The 19364-nt window shown below is 39.0% G+C and overlaps 1 protein-coding gene and 1 long non-coding RNA gene across 9 annotated transcripts in view; one reads left to right on the forward strand and one right to left on the reverse strand.

The window, feature by feature from the left end:
• Positions 1–18825, forward strand: part of LOC122844448 (ryanodine receptor 1-like) — a 55044-nt gene extending 36219 nt beyond the window's left edge. For 3 of the 8 annotated variants that reach the window (XM_044139887.1, XM_044139888.1, XM_044139894.1), the window contains 34 exons: positions 2010–2180; positions 2265–2324; positions 2436–2570; positions 2691–2803; positions 2878–2974; positions 3053–3162; positions 3242–3293; positions 3390–3482; positions 7018–7117; positions 7197–7276; positions 7359–7435; positions 7544–7617; positions 8141–8158; positions 10937–11017; positions 11120–11208; positions 11389–11517; positions 11598–11702; positions 12191–12272; positions 12362–13647; positions 13723–13805; positions 13980–14136; positions 14234–14320; positions 14459–14731; positions 15155–15285; positions 15399–15441; positions 15515–15648; positions 15745–15805; positions 15886–16032; positions 16167–16301; positions 16388–16544; positions 17093–17157; positions 17246–17346; positions 17423–17474; positions 17558–18825. In XM_044139887.1, coding sequence (XP_043995822.1) covers positions 2010–2180; positions 2265–2324; positions 2436–2570; positions 2691–2803; positions 2878–2974; positions 3053–3162; positions 3242–3293; positions 3390–3482; positions 7018–7117; positions 7197–7276; positions 7359–7435; positions 7544–7617; positions 8141–8158; positions 10937–11017; positions 11120–11208; positions 11389–11517; positions 11598–11702; positions 12191–12272; positions 12362–13647; positions 13723–13805; positions 13980–14136; positions 14234–14320; positions 14459–14731; positions 15155–15285; positions 15399–15441; positions 15515–15648; positions 15745–15805; positions 15886–16032; positions 16167–16301; positions 16388–16544; positions 17093–17157; positions 17246–17346; positions 17423–17474; positions 17558–17653 — 4674 coding nt within the window. In that variant the 3' untranslated portion in view covers positions 17654–18825. The remainder of the gene's footprint in view (positions 1–2009; positions 2181–2264; positions 2325–2435; positions 2571–2690; positions 2804–2877; positions 2975–3052; positions 3163–3241; positions 3294–3389; positions 3483–7017; positions 7118–7196; positions 7277–7358; positions 7436–7543; positions 7618–8140; positions 8159–10936; positions 11018–11119; positions 11209–11388; positions 11518–11597; positions 11703–12190; positions 12273–12361; positions 13648–13722; positions 13806–13979; positions 14137–14233; positions 14321–14458; positions 14732–15154; positions 15286–15398; positions 15442–15514; positions 15649–15744; positions 15806–15885; positions 16033–16166; positions 16302–16387; positions 16545–17092; positions 17158–17245; positions 17347–17422; positions 17475–17557) is intronic. The other 5 variants (XM_044139891.1, XM_044139892.1, XM_044139893.1 and 2 more) reach the window with 3 other exon arrangements.
• On the reverse strand, positions 911–1369 carry LOC122844450. Its single transcript, XR_006372885.1, has 3 exons — positions 1198–1369; positions 1008–1122; positions 911–941 (listed from the first exon to the last, which is right to left on the reverse strand). It is a non-coding gene; the product is annotated as an uncharacterized LOC122844450 (long non-coding RNA).
• Positions 18826–19364: the final 539 nt, after the last annotated feature.

The following is a 19364-nucleotide window of genomic DNA, read 5'->3' on the forward strand; positions in this document are numbered from 1 at the left end:
AATGGCGGGCCCGAATACATGATTGGGCCTCCTCGATCCACTCACCAATCCCAATGCCAGTCCTACCACCGAACATGGGACATCGCCGATCCCTGGGCACAACCACCAACCGCTCAGCAACTACAGCGCCAGCAGGCATGACACCACCAGCCACAGCTGGGGAAGGAGCGGCGCCCAGCGAACCTCCAACCGTCACATTCTGCTGACCCACTCCATCCACCGGGCGGCCTGCCACCTCCTCCATACCTGCAGGGGAAGACTACCAAAAGGAAACGCGAGAAAAAAACCCCAAAAATAGTGAAAATAAATCCTGAACCCACAGTTAAGTCTTCCTTGGATAGCTACTGCTGTCTTGTCTTACAACACCATGAATAAAAACACAGCTAAGACCCTAAACACACACACAAAAAAAAAAAACAAAGACAAGTCCGTGTTCAATGGTGCATCCTGCTCACAGCGCCAAATGTGACCAGCAGAGGGGGTTGATCTTTTTACACAAGACGCACCAGAGCACGGAGTAGTCTACAATGATTTATTAACAAATTCCATTAAAACATTTTTCCTTTAAAACATGGCCTCAGGCCCACTACTCAGCCCCTAGAAGGAAAAGGCATCAAAAATAAGGACAATTTAAGTTATTCCCAACAAAATGAATGAACAAACAAAACATGCAATGCAAAAGAAAACAAATTAGTAAATCAAACAAAGGAAAGCAAACAAATTAGTAATTTAAATAATAAGCAAACAAACGGCAAAGAAAAGAACACAACCACTACAAACGATGGGACAAATTGTCATTGTCCGACTTCCAATGTCTTTTCACGGGGGCCAGAGGAGTCGTGCCCGCTCGTTCAGCCAGCCCAAGCGTCCAGCAGGCTCAACAAAACCGGCAAGACAAGACAAGACAGCAGGAGTCCAAGCGCTGCAACTCTGGAAGAATCCTAAATTAGAAAACTCGTTAACCCGGATTCAGGTAAAATAAATTAAATTCTAAACCGGTAGCTTACCCAGATGTGGTGACACAGCCGACCAGGGAGGGAGCGGATCAGCAGGCGAGGGCTGGATGGAAGCCGCTCGCCGCACCAACCTCCAACTGCAGCCGCCAACGCCAGCTGCGCAACGCTGCAGAAACGCACGGCAGGTATTGCACCAGAACCCGACAACAATCCCAGCCCAGATGGCAAAAATGGCACTTACTATTTTGGATGAGTGGATCGAGCACACCAGCCACTTGGGCAGCCAACATACAGCAAGGAAACAAGGCACATGCACCTCGCAGCGGACTGCTCAGCTTTAAAGCTATCTGCCCCGCCCACCAATCAGTCGCTACACCTGGTGTGTGTAGTTGGGAGGGTGGAACACCATCCCACCACATTTGCACAACTTTCATGTTCTTCATTGCCTTGTAAAAGTAATAATTTCAAGTTTTGCTGAAATGATTGAGTAGTCACTACAAACCTAAATGTATTTGATTGATATGTTTGGTGAAAGAGTAGTATATGAGAGTAAAATTAAAAGGATACAGCTTTGACTTTTCTAGTCATAAAAATGTGAAAACTCTGGTGTGAATTTCTATTCACTCACATTTGAGTGCACCCCTGCAAATGTGCAATGCCTCACCTTCAGACGTTACCTACCTGTGTGTAATTTGTTCTTTATATAAATCTAACTCTGCTGCATAGGCTGCAGGAGAGATCCAGTGAACAAACGCTCCCATTAAAAGATACTGATGGATGTAGATAGGATCAAAAGAGTGAATACCTTGTATTTGTAAATTAGTTATGCTCAAAAATGTGCTTTTAAGTCTTGTGAATGCAATTTAGGCCAAAGCTTACACACTCAATTAGACTTTGTAATACACATTAATCTAAATAATTAGCTATTGTTATTTTCTGTTTTCTAGAACATTGTATATATGACTAATAACAGTGCATATCCCAGGTGTGGCACCTGTAAGATTTTACGGAATATTGTGAATGCTTTTGGTTTGTTGTCGTTCCTGTTCTCAGGGTGGAGGCTCAGACACTGAGCGCACCAAGAAGAAGAAACGTGGAGATCGCTACTCTGTTCAGACGTCACTTATTGTTGCTGCCTTGAAGAAGATGCTGCCCATCGGTCTCAACATGTGCTCTCCTGCGGATCAGGAGCTCATCAACTTGGCCAAAATCCGCTACTCTTTAGTAACGTTTCTTCATTTGGTATAGTAAATATTTGGGTTTGAAGATTGTTATTTATTGCTAATTAATTTTTGTTTCACTTAACAGAGAGACACAGATGAAGAAGTAAGAGAGTTCCTGCAGAACAACCTCCATCTTCAGGGCAAGGTGTAATATCTGTTAACACAGCAGGGTCAAGTTTTACAGATGAGTCAAGATTCTAGGTAATCAGACAGATCACATCTCAGAAATGTTTGTGGCCTGTTTTTGTGTATAAAGGTGGACAACCCTTCCATGCGCTGGCAGATGGCCCTTTACAAAGAGATGGCAGGAAAGGCTGAAGATGCTGATGCTCCAGTGAAAGTTGTCAAGAGAGTGCAGGAGGTGTCTGCTGTCCTCTACCATCTTGAAGTGGTAAGCACAAGAGAACCAGTAATATGGCAAATGTAAATTATGTATCTCAACCACAGATAAGTAGATAGGAAGGGACATTAGTAGGAAAAGTAAACACCAAAATGTTTCTGTCTCTGCAAGACGGAGCATCCTTTTAAATCCAAGAAGATGGTGTGGCACAAATTGCTGTCTAAGCAGAGACGCAGAGCTGTGGTGGCCTGCTTCAGAATGACACCACTTTACAACATTGCAAGGTGAAGAAGCCACACATACCGTGGATATTTACTGAATGGAGTTCAACATTTATGACTGCCTACATTCCTTCCAGGCACAGAGCTTCAAACATGTTCCTTGAGGGATACAAGCGCAACTGGGTTCAAACTGAGGGTTGCTCATTTGAGGACAGGATGATAGATGATTTATCTGTGAGTAACATTTCCTTCATCTAGATCCAGATTTTCTCAGATTTTCTCTTACATTTTTTTTTTTCCTGTGACGTCTAGAAAGCGATGGAGCAGGAAGAAGCAGAGGAAGAAGAAGAGAAGGAAACCAAGCCAGATCCCCTTCACCAGCTTATTCTTCACTTCAGTCGAACAGCGCTGACAGAAAAGAGGTCAGGCAGGTCCAACCAAACACAGTTAATAATATGAAGAGCGTTAAACCATGACTGTTGCCTCTTCTTTCAATTGCAGCAAACTCGATACAGATCACCTGTATATGGCATATGCAGACATTATGGCAAAGGTGCGTTCTCACGTGAGATCCCAGCTGCGAGATTTGATATTTGCCATCTTGTTTATTGTTCGCTTGAAATGACTTTTCACTCCGTCTTTATATTAGAGTTGCCATATTGGTGAAGAAGAAGAAATGGGAGAGGAAATGATGGAACAATCTGAAGATGAGATGTCCTTTGAGGTGCGACAGTCAGAACTGGTAATGGGCGACCAGGGGCTAGGGACCAGGAACACGGCGGAGCGGTAGCTTTCGATGCATCGAGTGAACTCATCATTGGAGCATTTACGTCACAACCACATCTCTTTCTCTCTGTCCCGTCTTGTTATCTTTATGTGCTTTTTGTCGGCTCTGCTTCATTCATTACTAGTTTTCTAACTCATCAATCACAAAGCTCCAATCCAGATGTCCTCTTTTTTTTCTTTTTTTTTTTTTTTACCAGTATCTCGGTTTCAAAAACAAAACGTTACATATGATTTTATTGTAAAGCAGCATCTTAGGTAGTTTGATGTGGCGTATACCATTTCAAAGAGTTTGTTACTACATCTATTTTTTCATGGCCTAAACTTGGATTGGGTCTAACAACAGTGTTGAATATTCAGATTTCTTCTGTTTTAGCTCATTTTCTTTTGAATATTTCAGATCATCAAAAACGGTTTATGTAGTTTTATTATCCTTTGAAAGAATTTTGTAGGCCAGCCAACTCTGGAAAAGATCATTAGTGTTCCTAGCTTTTTCTACATGGGGATAGTGGTCACAGTGGTTTTCTGGAAACAGTTTTGTGACACTTTCAAGATGGACAGATACTAATGACTTTGTTTCTGGTTTCTTAGTTGTTGTTTTTTTTAGATCCTTTTGCCTCTAGCCTAAATAAAAATAAACATCCCAGAAAACAAATATTTAATAACATTTCTGATACAGGCTAGAATGAGGACCAAGCGCTCGCAAGTGTAGGGTTCAGAAAAACAAGTGTTGCCTAAGCGACAACAGAGATGGCATTCAAAGGAAATGACTGTGAACGCAAGACTGAGGAATCAAGTCTGGTGTTTTCATATCGGGTCTATGCAACTAGATGAGACTTAGGAAAGAAAAAAAGTTGTGGTTGAAACAGCTAGGAAGTTCAGAAAGGTCAATAAACTCTTTTTATAGAACATGAAGACAGGTTTGCATTTTCCCAGGAATGAGTGCAGTTACTGACAGAAAAATTGTTTACTACTTCATGTTTAAGCAAGAAGAGAGTAATGGAGGAGGGGATTACCTTTCACATGTAAAGTGGATTTGGCTTAAATTTATTTTGTCCCTAAATGAATGAAATCAATATTTTGGAGAATTATTTTTTGTATTTACTCAGGTATCTAATATTTAATTTGTTGATGATCTGAAACATTCAAATGCAACCAAAAAGGCATAAAAATCTGTAAGGGCATTGTAACTTTTCAGCAGCATAACTCAAGTTAATATAAACGTTTCCATCGTACTAATCTTCTGCTTTATTATTGCATACATATTTTTTTTCTTAAAACTGCAATAAACTTTGTATACAGTACAATTAACCTTTAGTGTCCTACCTTATTTTAAGGTAAAATATTAAAACAAAAAGTAAGAATAAGAGAGTAAAAATTAAATGTTTGTCTTTTTTGGTGGAGATAATATGCAATATTAATGTGCAACTCCAGCTGTTTCTGAGCAGACCATCACTCCTTTCCATCCGAGTCTGTGCACTCACTTGTTCACCCTGTGCTGACCTTGCAAGCTCCAATATCAGTCAAGTCAGCTTTCTCTGTTTCCTTTGGGCATTTTTGTGCTTCGTCAAGATGTATCATTTTACACAACTAAAATGTTTATGAATCCAAAAACGGCTTTTAAATGTTTCTAAATGCTTACTGCAAACTGGGGAGTAAGACATTCCTCAAGTCAGAGCTTTTTAAGACTATTTGATCTTTCAAAATACCTCAAGATGCTGTTAAGGAAGATCAAGGACAATGTTATTCCTCCCAGTTTATATTGCTGCCTGTTGTCTTTCTCTCTTTCGCTTCTTCCACTGCTCCATGTAATGTCCCTCACCTTCATAACACCCGTCTCACTGACTGGATGCTGCTGACCCATGCTCCCTTCCCCCACTCACATAGCAAACTGACTACAGTGAAAGCCAGAATAGGACACGCATCACAGTTGGCAGTCTGTTCATGCAGTCACGCTTTCAAAAGTTAGCACACAAAAATCCTAGAACAATTTGATATCACTAGACTGTCGGTGACACGAGCTCGAGCGTAACTTTCAGGTCGCACGACACATAGTGGGTAGAAAACAGCTAAATGTATGTGGGTGGGAGGGTGGTGGTGGGAGGCAAGGGAGGGCGGGGATCAAAGGTTTTCTAAAAATGATTTGTGAATTGGTTGAGCAGATGAATGTTCTCTAAATTCAGGACTTTCATTTGACAGCCATTGTCTTCTTGCACATGTCATTTTATTTCAAAGTAAAAATAATACCTCTTTGTATTGTCGTCGATATATTTCTTAATTGAAACATTACCATGAAATGCCAATAAAGAGGAATCCCAGTGGGTAGTTGTTAGCCTCTGTCCAAAACATCTTATTTGCAGAGTTTCTGCAACTGAGATACTTTGGAAACGATACTGGGGGCAATATGCCAAATCAGTGGGGTCATTTCCTGTAGTCCAACGCTTGCTCAAGCCAGCAAACGTGAAGAATTAGTGTAACAGATCCTTTACTAATGAACTGAGCTATGAGAATGTGTGTAAAAGACAGACACTTTGAAATAGTAGTGATAATTCCTAATGATGCATGTAAGGAAACTTTAGTGCTGTAGATGAAAAATAAATAATTATAGTGATCGACAATCCAGGTCTATTTTTAGCAGGATTGTGGCAATTTGTAGCATTTAAAGGCAGTCAACAGAGTTTTTACATTTTAAGATTTGTGAAGAAACCTTCATAGTCAGTGCAAGTTTAAACCATGGTTAGTGCAGTAACAGGAAAAATGCAATCTTAACGGTGTTAATCCTTAAACCTAAACTGAAGTGAATGACACATTGTACATTTCTAAACTACTTCACTGCTTCGAGTGCTCCACTATATGCTCTGATTCTTTAAACTGAGGTCACTCTGGCTGCCGCCTGCTGCGGTCAAGAGTTTAGCCCCTTGTGATTACAAAAAGAAATAGAAAATAAATATACAGCATTATTTTTCAATGTATCGCTCTAAAGGGACTTGGTGTAAAACTGCACAATTTACTGTCCTCTGGAAATATTACAAAATTGGAATCTAGCTTCTCTAAAATGGCAGAAACTAACTTTTCTTTTTCCCCTGCTCCAAGAAGGTATGACAACTGTCCATACAAATACCATAGAAATACCAAAACATGTTGATCTACTAAAAAAGCAAACCATCTCTGTGGCTTAAGTAATATACAGTATTGATTATTATATTTTACTAATGTTAGAACATTTTATTTATTTTTCATAAAGGTTCAAATTATGAATGAATGTAGATTAAATGTAGAGTAAAGATCAACTTAATTGTGTGCGGATTAATATACCTTCTTTCTCATATATTGTAACAAGGAATTATTAAACTGTGTCACCTTAACTACGGTGATAGGTGGCGCTCTTTAATTGAATACGTTACCAATTGGTAAAGAGCCTCACCTTCCTATTTTAATGATCTGTGTGAAATGTATCACCACCAAAAACTCATCCTGATTTCTGCCCACCAAAGGAAAAAGAAATGGAGAAGCAAAGGCTTCTTTACCAACAGTCCAGACTTCATAACCGTGGCGCTGCAGAAATGGTCCTGCAAATGATAAGTGCCTGCAAAGGTAATCTTCCTCTGTTTTTACTCTAAAGAATATTTTCCTTCACTGTCTCCCTGTGCGCGAATCTTCCTTTGTTTTCTAGGTGAAACTGGCCCAATGGTATCTACAACCCTCAAGCTGGGTATTTCTATCCTTAATGGTGGAAACAGCGAGGTTCAGCGGGTATGTGTTTCTGAAACAAGCCGTTTATTTGTTAATTTAGTGACGCCGTTTTAAAACTGATTTTCTTCCACTGTATTGTCAGAAAATGTTGGAGTACCTGAAAGACAAAAAGGATGTGGGCTTCTTTTTGAGCGTCCAAGCTCTAATGCAGACGTGCTGGTTGGTTTTCAGTCCTTAAGCTATTTTCTGTGGAGAATAGTAAAGTAGTTGTATGTTTCTGACCAGTTAGGACTACTGAATGAAATCAAAGGTTTATGTTTTAAACAGCGTACTGGATTTAAATGCCTTTGAGAGGCAAAACAAGGCAGAGGGGCTTGGCATGGTTTCAGAGGAAGGAACAAGTAAGTCTCTGATTTCTTCTCTCTAACTTTCATGCATAAGATATTTAAGATGCAGACAGTGAAAATGATATCACACCATAGTTTGATATTTTTTGCTAAGTAATTAAATGTACGTACTCTTTGCTGCGCATTCTCAACAAGATATCAGATAAGTTCTCCATGTGAATCCAAAATAAGTAATTTACTATTTAATTCATTTTGTTTTATTTGCTTACCATCTTCAACATTAAAACACAAATTTGATCTGATAGAATGACAAGTTTGCTAACATAAGTACCATTAACACGGTGAAAATGTAACAGAATTTAGTCCAAAAAAAAATCATTTCATTTGTATGTCTATTAGTGGTCTAATTCTGGAGAATAATTAGAAATTTCAACCAAAATGATTTTGCCATGGAATGTTGTTAATATCCTCCCCAACCTCATCTCTTAGTCCTCTGCTGTTGTCAACACACTGTTCCTCTCTCCCTTCCCCATGATCACTGCCACCCTCCCCATGTCCCTCCTTTCATGGTCCTCAGACATGAACCTAGATCGGGGTAAATCATCATCCTCTCCATCGGCCTCTCTGCTCTCTCATTCCCCTGTCTCACTTGCTCAATTATCTTTTTTTTATTTTTTTTTTTATGATGATGACTCTGTTGAGAGGGGATTGTCCATTGTTCATGTTCGCACCTGGTGTGCACCTTCCACCATTATCGAGGGTCAAAAGGAGCACAATCCAACAACTGCATAGTTTATCTACTAAATATGAATTGAAACCAGATCTTTAGCAAGACAAATCAAAATATTTTCCTAAGTTTGATTTCACAATGACATTTTTCTGTGTTAGGTTAGTCAAAATGACCAAATAACCACTCTTCTCTAAATGCCAGTTTAATGAGGAATTTGAAAGTTCGCTCTTTTCCCCCTAAATTTAATGTTACCCAACACTCCACTTTTAGTTTCATTAGCCCACAGGACAGTCTATCAGCAACAACAAGTTGATTTGGGTTCTAATTTCACTTTAAGGCTGCTGTCCCTGATCTGACTTGCAAACTGTAATCTTGATTTCTATGTTGCTTAGCGCCCTTTTAACTTGAAAGGCCTGTGACTTAATTTGTTGTGGTTAGGGACTCTCACTAACCAGCTTAAGCCATTATCTCCACAAGGTCCTTTGCTTTTGTTCTCATCAAGCACAAATCCCACACCATAACACATTGTGTTTGAGGTGTGGCCTTAAAATACTTTCCCAAATGTAATTTAAACGTCATCATCTATGTTCTCCCAAACTATTTAAATGAATTATAATTTTAGTGTAGTTAAACTTCAGAAATTGAGGCTAATAAACAATTCTTAATCAATGCTCCCTTGTTATTCTGGTGTTTAGAAAGTAGAAATTACGTCATCATGATGTCGGATTCAGCCTGACATTTGATTGGTTGTTAGGCTCCGCGGCTCTGTTAGCCCTCCCTATTAAACTTGCGGAAGCCTAAGATAAATTCACTTTTCAGCAAATATTAAATAATTCAATGTATACTGAAATAAAATTGTATTCTTATTTTATAATATCTCATAATTTTGATTACTGTTGAATTGAATTGTTTATATGAATATCAGTACGTATTATGTTATGGATTAGTTATGTATAGATTCATTTTGTTAGTATTTACTTAATTAAAAAACACTTTTAATTTTATTCCAAATTTCACATATAAATGTTGATTTGGTTTGTTAATTTTGTTTTACATTATGGCACTTTTGGCACTCGATATTCCATGTGTTTTCCATTTTTAAATGCCATGAATGGAATCCAATATTTTATGTTCATTTACTTGTTCCAACCCAAACAACTAATTTTCCATTCAACTCTGATTGCACGCCTTAAAAGATAAACCTAGATGGAAACAGGAAGTTGACTCAAAAGTCATTTTCACATTGGACTTTTTGTTTGGTCCCTTAGAGCCTCAGACTGATCTAATACTGGATTCCCTTCAACATTTCAATGAGATGCGCCAATCAGGCATTCACTGACAAACTTTCTTCTCCTTCGAGGTCTGATCAATAAATTTGAGTTTTGCTCGGTAACTTGGTAAAGCTGACTTAATAAGATTCACAATATGTTGATGCATTTGTAGATGGGGATAAAGTGGGTCATTTCTGTTTTGATTCTGTCGATGCAGACGTGAAACAAACCACTCAATGAGCCAATCAATGTAAATTGGTCTCATTTCTTTGTCTGGATAATTGATTGGTGCATCACTAACGTTGATGGACAATGTCCTCTCTTACATTTAATTGACATGTCCTGAATTGTTCAGTGTTTGTGTGTGTTCACTGCAGGCAGGGGTGCACTGCTTTGGAAAGCATGGTAGTATAAATCGTCATTAAAATGGGGCAGCTGATTAGTCAATTGTCAATTTGTCAGGCACGAGGTGTTCGATCCAAACTTTTTGCCCTCAATTTATTGTATGCAAACACCAACTGAAGTTTAGTTTTCTGGAAAATATATGGATGTTATACATCTCTTTATCCTAAGCAACTTCTAAATGTGTCCATAAATGTTCCCACCTAACAAGACAAAAGACAATTATGATGAAATGGAAATGGGACAAACATAGAAAACTAAACATTAGATTGTTTCTGCTTTAGTGAGAAGTATGAATATTGGTATTATACAATTGTGTTATTTTTGAAGTCCCATTTTGGAGCATGCTATATATACATTGTGAAAATGATCACCACCTTACTTGTTTTGGAGGCAAACGTTTTCAGATCTAGCACCTCGTCCGAAAAAGCTTTATTACATACAGAGGACTTTAGAAAACAGATAAAAGGGCCACATCTGTAATTTTTGTGCACTTTACAATTTTTGCATTCTGCAATGTAGTATAAATATGGCTAACTAATCAGTTCACCCCTGAACGCTTTAAAATCTTGCCATTAATTCCATCTCTCCATTTGTCAAGCAGTGGATTCTTAGTTCAATTTATACTTGTTGTTAATGTGGCTGTTTTCCACTGCAGCTTGTTTTCACCTGACGTGTTTGTATCTGTTGTTAGCACCTCTTGTATGTTGTTTGACATAAAATATGACTGCATACCTGTGTCTTCAAATTAACCACGTATTTATAACTCTTTGTAAGCGGTGACAGTTGCAGTATGTGACACTAAAACTCATTTACCTATGATGGTAAGTTAAAAAATTTATTTAATCAATTCTTAAGAGATATGTTTAAGTTGTTGCCAGCAATCCTTTTTTTTCATTTTGTTTAATAATCTAGGTGAATTCAGGTACTTTGAGTCATGCATTTATTTGTGTTAATCTTTCCTCTGAAGATGAGAAAGTCATGGCGGACGATGAGTTCACTTGTGACCTGTTCCGTTTCCTGCAGCTCCTCTGTGAAGGACACAATAATGGTGGGAACAAGTCATGTTTCAGATTCAAGTTGGACTGAAATCAAATCAACTATGAATTCCATCAAAACAGACTTTGCAAGCTGAATAATCCTGTTTCCGCAGATTTTCAAAACTACTTGCGGACACAGACAGGAAGCACAACCAGCATCAACGTCATCATCTGCACTGTGGATTACCTCCTTCGACTCCAGGTACACTTTGACAGTAATCTGCCCTACACAGCGCATGGTGAATATTATTAGAGACCTAAAATAATAAAGTGTGCAGTACATGTGAGCAAATCATTCCAGAGTCAGTGTTTGTATAGATAATTTTCAAATAATCCAATGCTTTTAACAGTTTTTTTTGTTGTTGTTTTTTTTCCAATCAAGGAATCTATCAGTGATTTCTACTGGTATTATTCTGGGAAGGATATCATTGATGATCCAGGCAAAAAGAATTTCTCCAAAGCTATGACAGTGGCAAAACAGATTTTTAACAGCTTAACAGAATATATTCAGGTACTTTTACAACAAATTACCAATTTATGTTGTTTCTTTGAAAGTTAGTTTGTAACAAGGAGCCTTTTTGTTTTCTGCAGGGCCCGTGTACAGGCAACCAGCAGTCCTTAGCCCACAGCAGACTGTGGGATGCTATTGTTGGATTCCTTCATGTGTTTGCCCACATGATGATGAAGTTGGCACAGGTGCACAAATGGACGTAACTCAAACATACAAAACGAAAATGCATTTATCATAACTTTTTATATAATTTTTCAAATGAGTTTTTGTAAAGCTTTGACTTGCCGGTGCAGATTTCAATGCAAACAACATTAAATGAAAGAGAAGTAAGAATATTGTGCGAAAAGCATCATAATAAAGCAGAGTTTAACAAATGTTCTCAAACAAAAATGACCCAAAATAATAGTTGACATTACTGTTTTATGTTCAGTTTTGTTACATCATGTCACCAAGAAGTTTGCATAAGTTCAGTATTCTTAAATTAGGCAGTTGAAATGAACGCACAGTGAATGTTTTCTATAAAAGTTATCCATAGATGTCTCATAATAAGACATGTCTTCCTTGCTAATTCTTCCTTATATGTTTAAGTTGTCCACTGAGTACAATATCTTGTACTTTATTACCAACTGCATTCCAGTCATGATATCATTACCGCATTTCTTTATGACCACAGGACTCCAGCCAGATTGTTCTGCTGAAGGAGCTTCTTGACCTCGAAAAAGACATGGTTGTTATGTTGCTCTCACTATTAGAGGGTAAAAAAACAACTTAAATACTGCCAAATAAACTTGATTCATGTGATGCCTTTAGATCACTTGTTTGATTTTTTTTATTCTTGTTTCAGGGAACATAGTTAATGGAACAATTGCGCGACAAATGGTCGACATGTTGGTGGAGTCCTCCAGCAACGTTGAGATGATTCTCAAGTTCTTTGACATGTTTCTCAAACTGAAAGACATTGTTGCCTCTGATGCTTTCCGTGACTATGTCACTGACCCTCGAGGGCTGATCTCCAAGAAGGACTTTCAGAAGGCTATGGACAGTCAGAAACAGTACTCCCCCTCTGAGATCCAGTTTCTTTTGTCCTGCTCAGAAGCAGATGAGAACGACATGATCAATTACGAGGAGTTTTCCAATCGTTTTCAAGAGCCAGCCAAGGACATCGGGTTCAACATCGCAGTCCTGCTCACCAACCTCTCTGAGCATGTGCCGCACGACTCCCGGCTGCAGAATTTCCTGGAGCAAGCAGAGAGTGTGCTCAACTATTTCCGCCCATTCCTTGGCCGTATTGAGATAATGGGCGCTAGTAGAAAGATTGAGCGCATCTACTTTGAAATCAGCGAAGTCAACCGCAGACAGTGGGAAATGCCACAAGTGCGAGAGTCCAAACGGCAGTTTATATTTGATGTCGTCAACGAGGGCGGGGAATCTGAGAAAATGGAGATGTTCGTCAACTTCTGTGAGGATACCATCTTTGAGATGAATATCGCTTCACAGATTTCAGAGCAGGAAGAAGAGGAGAAGGGAGAAGAGGATGATGAGGGAGACGAAGGAGGCGGGGATGAAGATAGCAATGGCGACGAAGGGCGACCCGAATCAACCTCAGCGTTTACAGACTTCCTCCACAGCATGTCGAGTTTCCTCAGCATCTTCACCTTCCGTAACCTCCGCAGACAGTATCGCAGAATCAGAAAGATGACCTTTAAGGAGATCATGGTGGCTTTGTCCAAGTTCTTCTGGGCTATCTTGATGAGCATCCTGACCTTCATTTACAATGTGTGCAAAGGCTTCTTCATGATCATCTGGCAAGCGCTGTTTGGAGGTGGATTGGTGGAGGGAGCTAAAAACATAACAGTCACTGAGATTTTAGCAAGTATGCCAGATCCCACTCAAGACGACGTGCACGGAGATGGACCAGGAGAGCTGGGGACAGGGGAAGAACAAGAAGCTGGGGGGACAACAGACACTGGTGAATCTGGGAGTGGTGAAGAGGAAGAGGAGGACACGCAGGAAAATGAAGGAGGAAGGATTCCGGGTATGGATGCTCCAGGTGGACTTGGAGATATGGGTGTTGAGGAACCAGTTGAACCTCCGACTCCTGAAGGGTCTCCCATTACAAAGAGAAAAATGGTAAGGACATCTCTAAAAAATCACTAATCTGAAAAAAACTATTGTATTATGGATGATCTTTCCGTTTCACTACAGCCAGGAGAAGAGTCTGATGCAAGCCAAAAACCACCTGAGCCTGCACCTGTGGAAGAAACCCCTCCAGAACCAGAAAAGTCAGAGTACGTTTAAGTTTTCTATTAAGTACTTAATGTGTAGGAAACTGACTTAAAATCTAAGTACTAGAAAGTAACAACGATATCGATCAAAGCAAAGCACATTAAGATGGATCAATAGTGCCAAGTTGATGTTGATGACTGAAATTATACAATGAAACTTGTGTGTTTCATTTCCAGTGTTGAAACTGGTGAAAAATCAGAGAAAGAAGCCAAGAGCAAAGAAGAAAAGCCACAAGAACCAAAGAAATCTGCAGCCAAGAAAGAGAAAAAGCAGAAGAAGCCCGAGGGTTTTCAAATCTGGACTGAGCTGGAAACTCAAAGAAATAAATTCATGGTGAGGGCATTGTTCCTTTTGTGGTAAAAACTAATGTAATGGCATGCCATTTTAAATTGTTTATGGAGCACCACAAATGCTTACCTCTCTTTACCAGAACTACCTCTCCAGGAACTTCTACAATCTGCGATTTTTGGCCTTGTTCCTTGCATTTGCCCTGAACTTCATTCTTCTTTTCTACCGGGTAAAGCATTTTGTATTGAAACATTGTTTTCAGATGTTGTACAGATTGTAGCTGAATTAGGCCTACTAAACATTCTGACTTTCTGTTCTTTGGCAGCAATAGATTTTATGGCTCGTCTTGGTCTTTTGTTTTGTAAAGGTCTCTGATACGCCACCTGAAGGAAATGAGATGGAGGGATCCAGACTGTCAGAGGGAAGCGGGTTGTTTGAGGATTCTGGCTTGTTTGAGGGCTCTGGGGATGAAGCTGAAGGATCTGGAGCAGATGGAGGAGGAGAAGACGAGGAAGAAGATGTTCTACTTTATTACTATTTAGAGGAGAGCACTGGATACATGCAGCCCACACTGTCATTCCTAGCCATTCTCCATACAGTCATTTCATTTATTTGTATCATTGGGTACAACTGTCTGAAGGTATCACAAAACATACCTGCACTTACTTTTTACAGTGTCTTGCAAAAGTATTCATGCCCCTTCGATATTTCCACATTTTTGTCATGTTAAGCCACAACTGTGGGATGCCTGATTCTTCAATCCAATGCAGCCTAAAGCGTCCAAGTCAACAGGCTGCATTGGATTTGAATTGGGGTACTCCAGTAAAGATAAATGTACACCCCGCCTTTGAGCTTTATATTTGTAAGCAGGTATCATTTTTCATCACATTGCAATAATACACTACTTTGCAGTAATCACAAAGTAACTGAAAATCTATGGTTGTAATCTGACCAGATTTGGAAAAAGAGGAATGAATACTTGTGCATCAGTGTTGAAAACAAAAATTATTAGCTTATTATTCTAGCAATGAAGCAATTTTTAACTTAAGTCTGGTTTCATCAGATCCCGCTGGTGATCTTTAAAAGAGAAAAGGAACTTGCAAGAAAGCTGGAGTTTGATGGCCTCTACATCACTGAGCAGCCTGAGGATGACGACATCAAGGGCCAATGGGATCGTCTAGTCCTGAACACACCGTAGGGAGACCGGAGGAAGAAATGGCTGTTTCATTACAGATACTATTAAATAATATCAGAATTATTAGGTTTCTGTTAATGCAGTTAATGCTTCATGTTGCTTGTCTTTTCAGCTCTTTCCCAAACAACTACTGGGATAAATTTGTCAAACGAAAAGTGAGTGGATTCTTGATTGTGGTGCAATAGAGATTTTAGGCTCTCTAATATGTAACATACTGTCTGTATCCAGGTCCTGGATAAGTATGGAGATATTTATGGGAGAGAAAGAATTGCTGAGCTGCTGGGCGTTGATTTAGCCTCTTTGGATGTCAGTCAGCAACATGAGAAGAAACAAGAGGAGCCAGACAACTCTGTGTTTGCATGGTGAAGTAGAGCTTTGCTATAAAAGGACAAGAAAATGGGTTACATATTTACTTTCGACTGAAAAAAGTAATTATTAAACCATATTTTATGTTTTAGGGTGACTTCCATTGATATCAAGTACCAGATCTGGAAATTTGGAGTTGTGTTCACAGACGGGGTAAGAAAATGAGTAATTGTATATTTCACTCTGTGCTTTGTCCATCCCCTTGATACTTTATTTCCCGTATTTTCCTGTAGACCTTCCTTTATCTTTGTTGGTACCTGGTGATGTCCCTGCTTGGTCATTACAACAACTTCTTCTTTGCCTGCCATTTGCTCGACATTGCAATGGGTGTCAAAACTCTACGCACTATCCTGTCATCAGTTACACACAACGGCAAACAGGCAAGAGCAAAATAAGATCTTCAGAATGCATCTTTAGCTTTAGTCAGAATTAACTATTTAATTAACTATTAGCCGTCTTGAAATGGAGATGCACAATGAACTATTAACTTTTTTTTTTGTGCTGTGTGTTGCAGCTCATGATGACAGTGGGCTTACTGGCTGTGGTGGTGTATCTTTACACCGTGGTTGCTTTCAATTTCTTCCGCAAGTTTTACAACAAGAGCGAGGACGAAGACGAGCCCGACATGAAATGCGACGACATGATGACTGTAAACCACAGATTTTTGCAAAAGACGGCTGATTTTAATCATATATAACCCCCCAGTTTATGTGTATGAGGTTTTCTCCTGTGCAGTGCTACCTGTTCCATATGTACGTGGGCGTGCGTGCTGGTGGAGGAATTGGAGACGAGATAGAAGATCCCGCAGGAGACGAATACGAGCTTTATCGAGTGGTCTTTGACATAACCTTCTTCTTCTTCGTCATTGTCATTCTGCTGGCCATTATTCAGGGTAAACACATCCTGGATGATGGTTTTTAAATGAACAATATGTGAAGATACTTGAAATGGAGATGCACAATGAAACTGGCTGGTACCAGAATCAGACTATTTTGAAAAGGAGCGCAAAGTAAAAAAAAAATTTGATCTTTTCCACTCAGTGAAAGAACCATAGCTAAGCTGGTCAGGCAACACTCTTTGGCATGGATGTTGTTACTGAGAGAAGAAGGTTTAAGTTGGCAATTTTCATGGGTATTTGAAAGAAAGAAACAAGGCAGGTCCAGGTTCATTCAGGCTTGGAGGATGAGACTTTGAGCAGATCTGTGTCATCATTTTCAGCTTTCAAATGTGTTTTGTAGCTTTTACTTATGGCCTCTGGTCTCCTCCTAATACTTTTGAATAGCAGCCTCTAAAGGCAGGAAGGGCAGAAAACTGTTGTTAAACCTTATTATATCATAAGGCTTAAAGAGAAATCAGAAAAATCGACAAATAAAACTCTGAACAGATGTTTTGGTTGCAACAGATTTTCAACTCCTATCATAATATGTTAAAACCCTGCAGGTCTGATCATTGATGCCTTTGGAGAACTCCGAGACCAACAGGAGCAGGTTAAGGAGGACATGGAGGTACAGTATAGTACTGTTATTGTTGGTTGATACCTTAAAGTACATTTGGGACGAGTGTTTATAATCTTCATTGTTGATTTTTGTGCAGACAAAATGCTTCATATGTGGCATTGGAAGTGACTACTTTGATACAACCCCGCATGGCTTTGAGACCCACACCTTTGACGAACATAACTTGGCCAACTACATGTAAGCATCTCCTCTGTACTGCAGTGTTTGCACAGGTGCAGATGAGAGCAGATTAATATTGGAGTTTCATTTTCAGGTTCTTCTTGATGTATCTCATTAACAAAGATGAGACAGAACACACTGGGCAGGTCGGTCTGAGGTGTTTTAATTTTTTTATTTCATTTTAAATTTTGAACTTTTGAATTCTTGTTCTTGCATCCTCTGCTTGCAGGAGTCATACGTGTGGAAGATGTACCAGGAACGATGCTGGGACTTCTTTCCTGCTGGAGACTGTTTCAGAAAGCAATTTGAAGATCAGCTTTCCTAATCGACAAATAAACAAAAAGTACTTTTGGAATGAAGGGAAGGTCATGCCTGAATTATACTTTTAATCAACCAGCAGGCCTAGCAGCACACTCATCTGTGTAAGACACTTCCCACGTATCGTCTGTTCATCCCTACGTATCATTTCTCCTGACCCATCCTCCTCATTCCTGTTTTAGGACCACTCATGTCCATCCAGTGTGGTTTATTTCTAGAAGGGATTTTAATAGTTGCCAGTATGTAAGATTAAGTAAGCACACAATGCACATGTATGTAATAACATTAATAACTTTAGATGTGGCTGTAATTTTTACAGTCATTATCAGTTTTTCAAGTATCCATTTCTACCGTGTGATTTCTTAATTTATTTATTTCCAGTTTGGTCATTTTGAAATATTGGGAGTTTTATTCTTTATATAACCTTACGTGTGGATTTGTAGATAAATCTGTAAGCTTTCACATTGTATTTTGGATTATACTCTGTTACATCATGCCTACCTGCCTGTAAGCCATCTCTAGCGCTGCATATCCTGAATCACTAGTGATGTGGCTGCAGCCTCCTTTTTTATTCAACAAATGATAATAAATGGTAACTAAATAATACTTGATTATTAGGTATTTTTTAAATGACAAATTACTTGCATAGTCACCACACACCTATATACAGAAGATTATAAAACAACACCTGCCAAGTCAAAATACCAGATATTCTGATGTGAACACGTGTAATCAGAATAAATCATTTCAGGAGTGTTCCTACTATTAATGTGTCAAATATATTATAAATATGGTGTCAAAATCTGTTCATTATCCTATCCTGAGTGACACACAATTTCAAACAAGCGTTTGAAAGCATTTTGAAAGAAACTTCAAAATGCTTTAGCGTAATAATAAAAAGGCTGCAATAACATTGAATAAGTGTGCGCGCATTAAAACTAATACTTTGATGAAGTGGACCCCAGTAGCTGGGCTGAATATGGAAGTCTGAATATGGAAATATATTGTCTTGTCATCTTTGTTTACTGGATTCAAAGTAAGTTGACAACTGTTTTTTTGTTTTGTTTTCATGTTTGCTGTGGAAAGACAGCAGGATGACAGAGGTGATTTTCTGTCACAATATTGTTTATTTATATTCAATCCTGATTTTGTGTATGTAAAATTGATCTGATAATAAAGAAAAACATGAGAAAATATCTTTCTCCATTGACTCTCTGCACACAGTGCAACAGTTTGCGTCCAGCAGATCATCACAACCCATTTTTACACCAATCTGCTGAGCTATGGCTCTGCAGCATCCCAGCTGACCAAGGGGGATTAAGGGTGGGCATTAAAAACTCACATTGAATCTCTTGTGCTCCAAACGTCCACAAGTATTTCTCTGTGACAGCGCTGGACTGCGCGACACAGTCTGGAATCATGAATGTCTCGGGGATACACCACGGGGTGCTCAGGATGTACGGTGAGTAAAAGCGGAGCGACAAACATCTCTGTACTCTAGAGGGAAAATACAATCAACAACCAAATTCAGCTGTAGGGAAGTTTTGCAATCTTTACCATATTTTGTGTTACTTCGCATGTATGATGTCAAACGTTTATAAATAATTTTGTAATAAATTTTGAATTGTTCAGAAATTAACTGTGCAGTCTCAGTCATGATACATTTTAGTATGTTCTAAAGCCAGCGTTTTACTGCAGGCCCTGAAAGGAAAAGTTAA

The sequence above is a fragment of the Gambusia affinis genome, linkage group LG15 (genome assembly GCF_019740435.1).
Source record: "Gambusia affinis linkage group LG15, SWU_Gaff_1.0, whole genome shotgun sequence".
NCBI lineage: Eukaryota > Metazoa > Chordata > Actinopteri > Cyprinodontiformes > Poeciliidae > Gambusia > Gambusia affinis.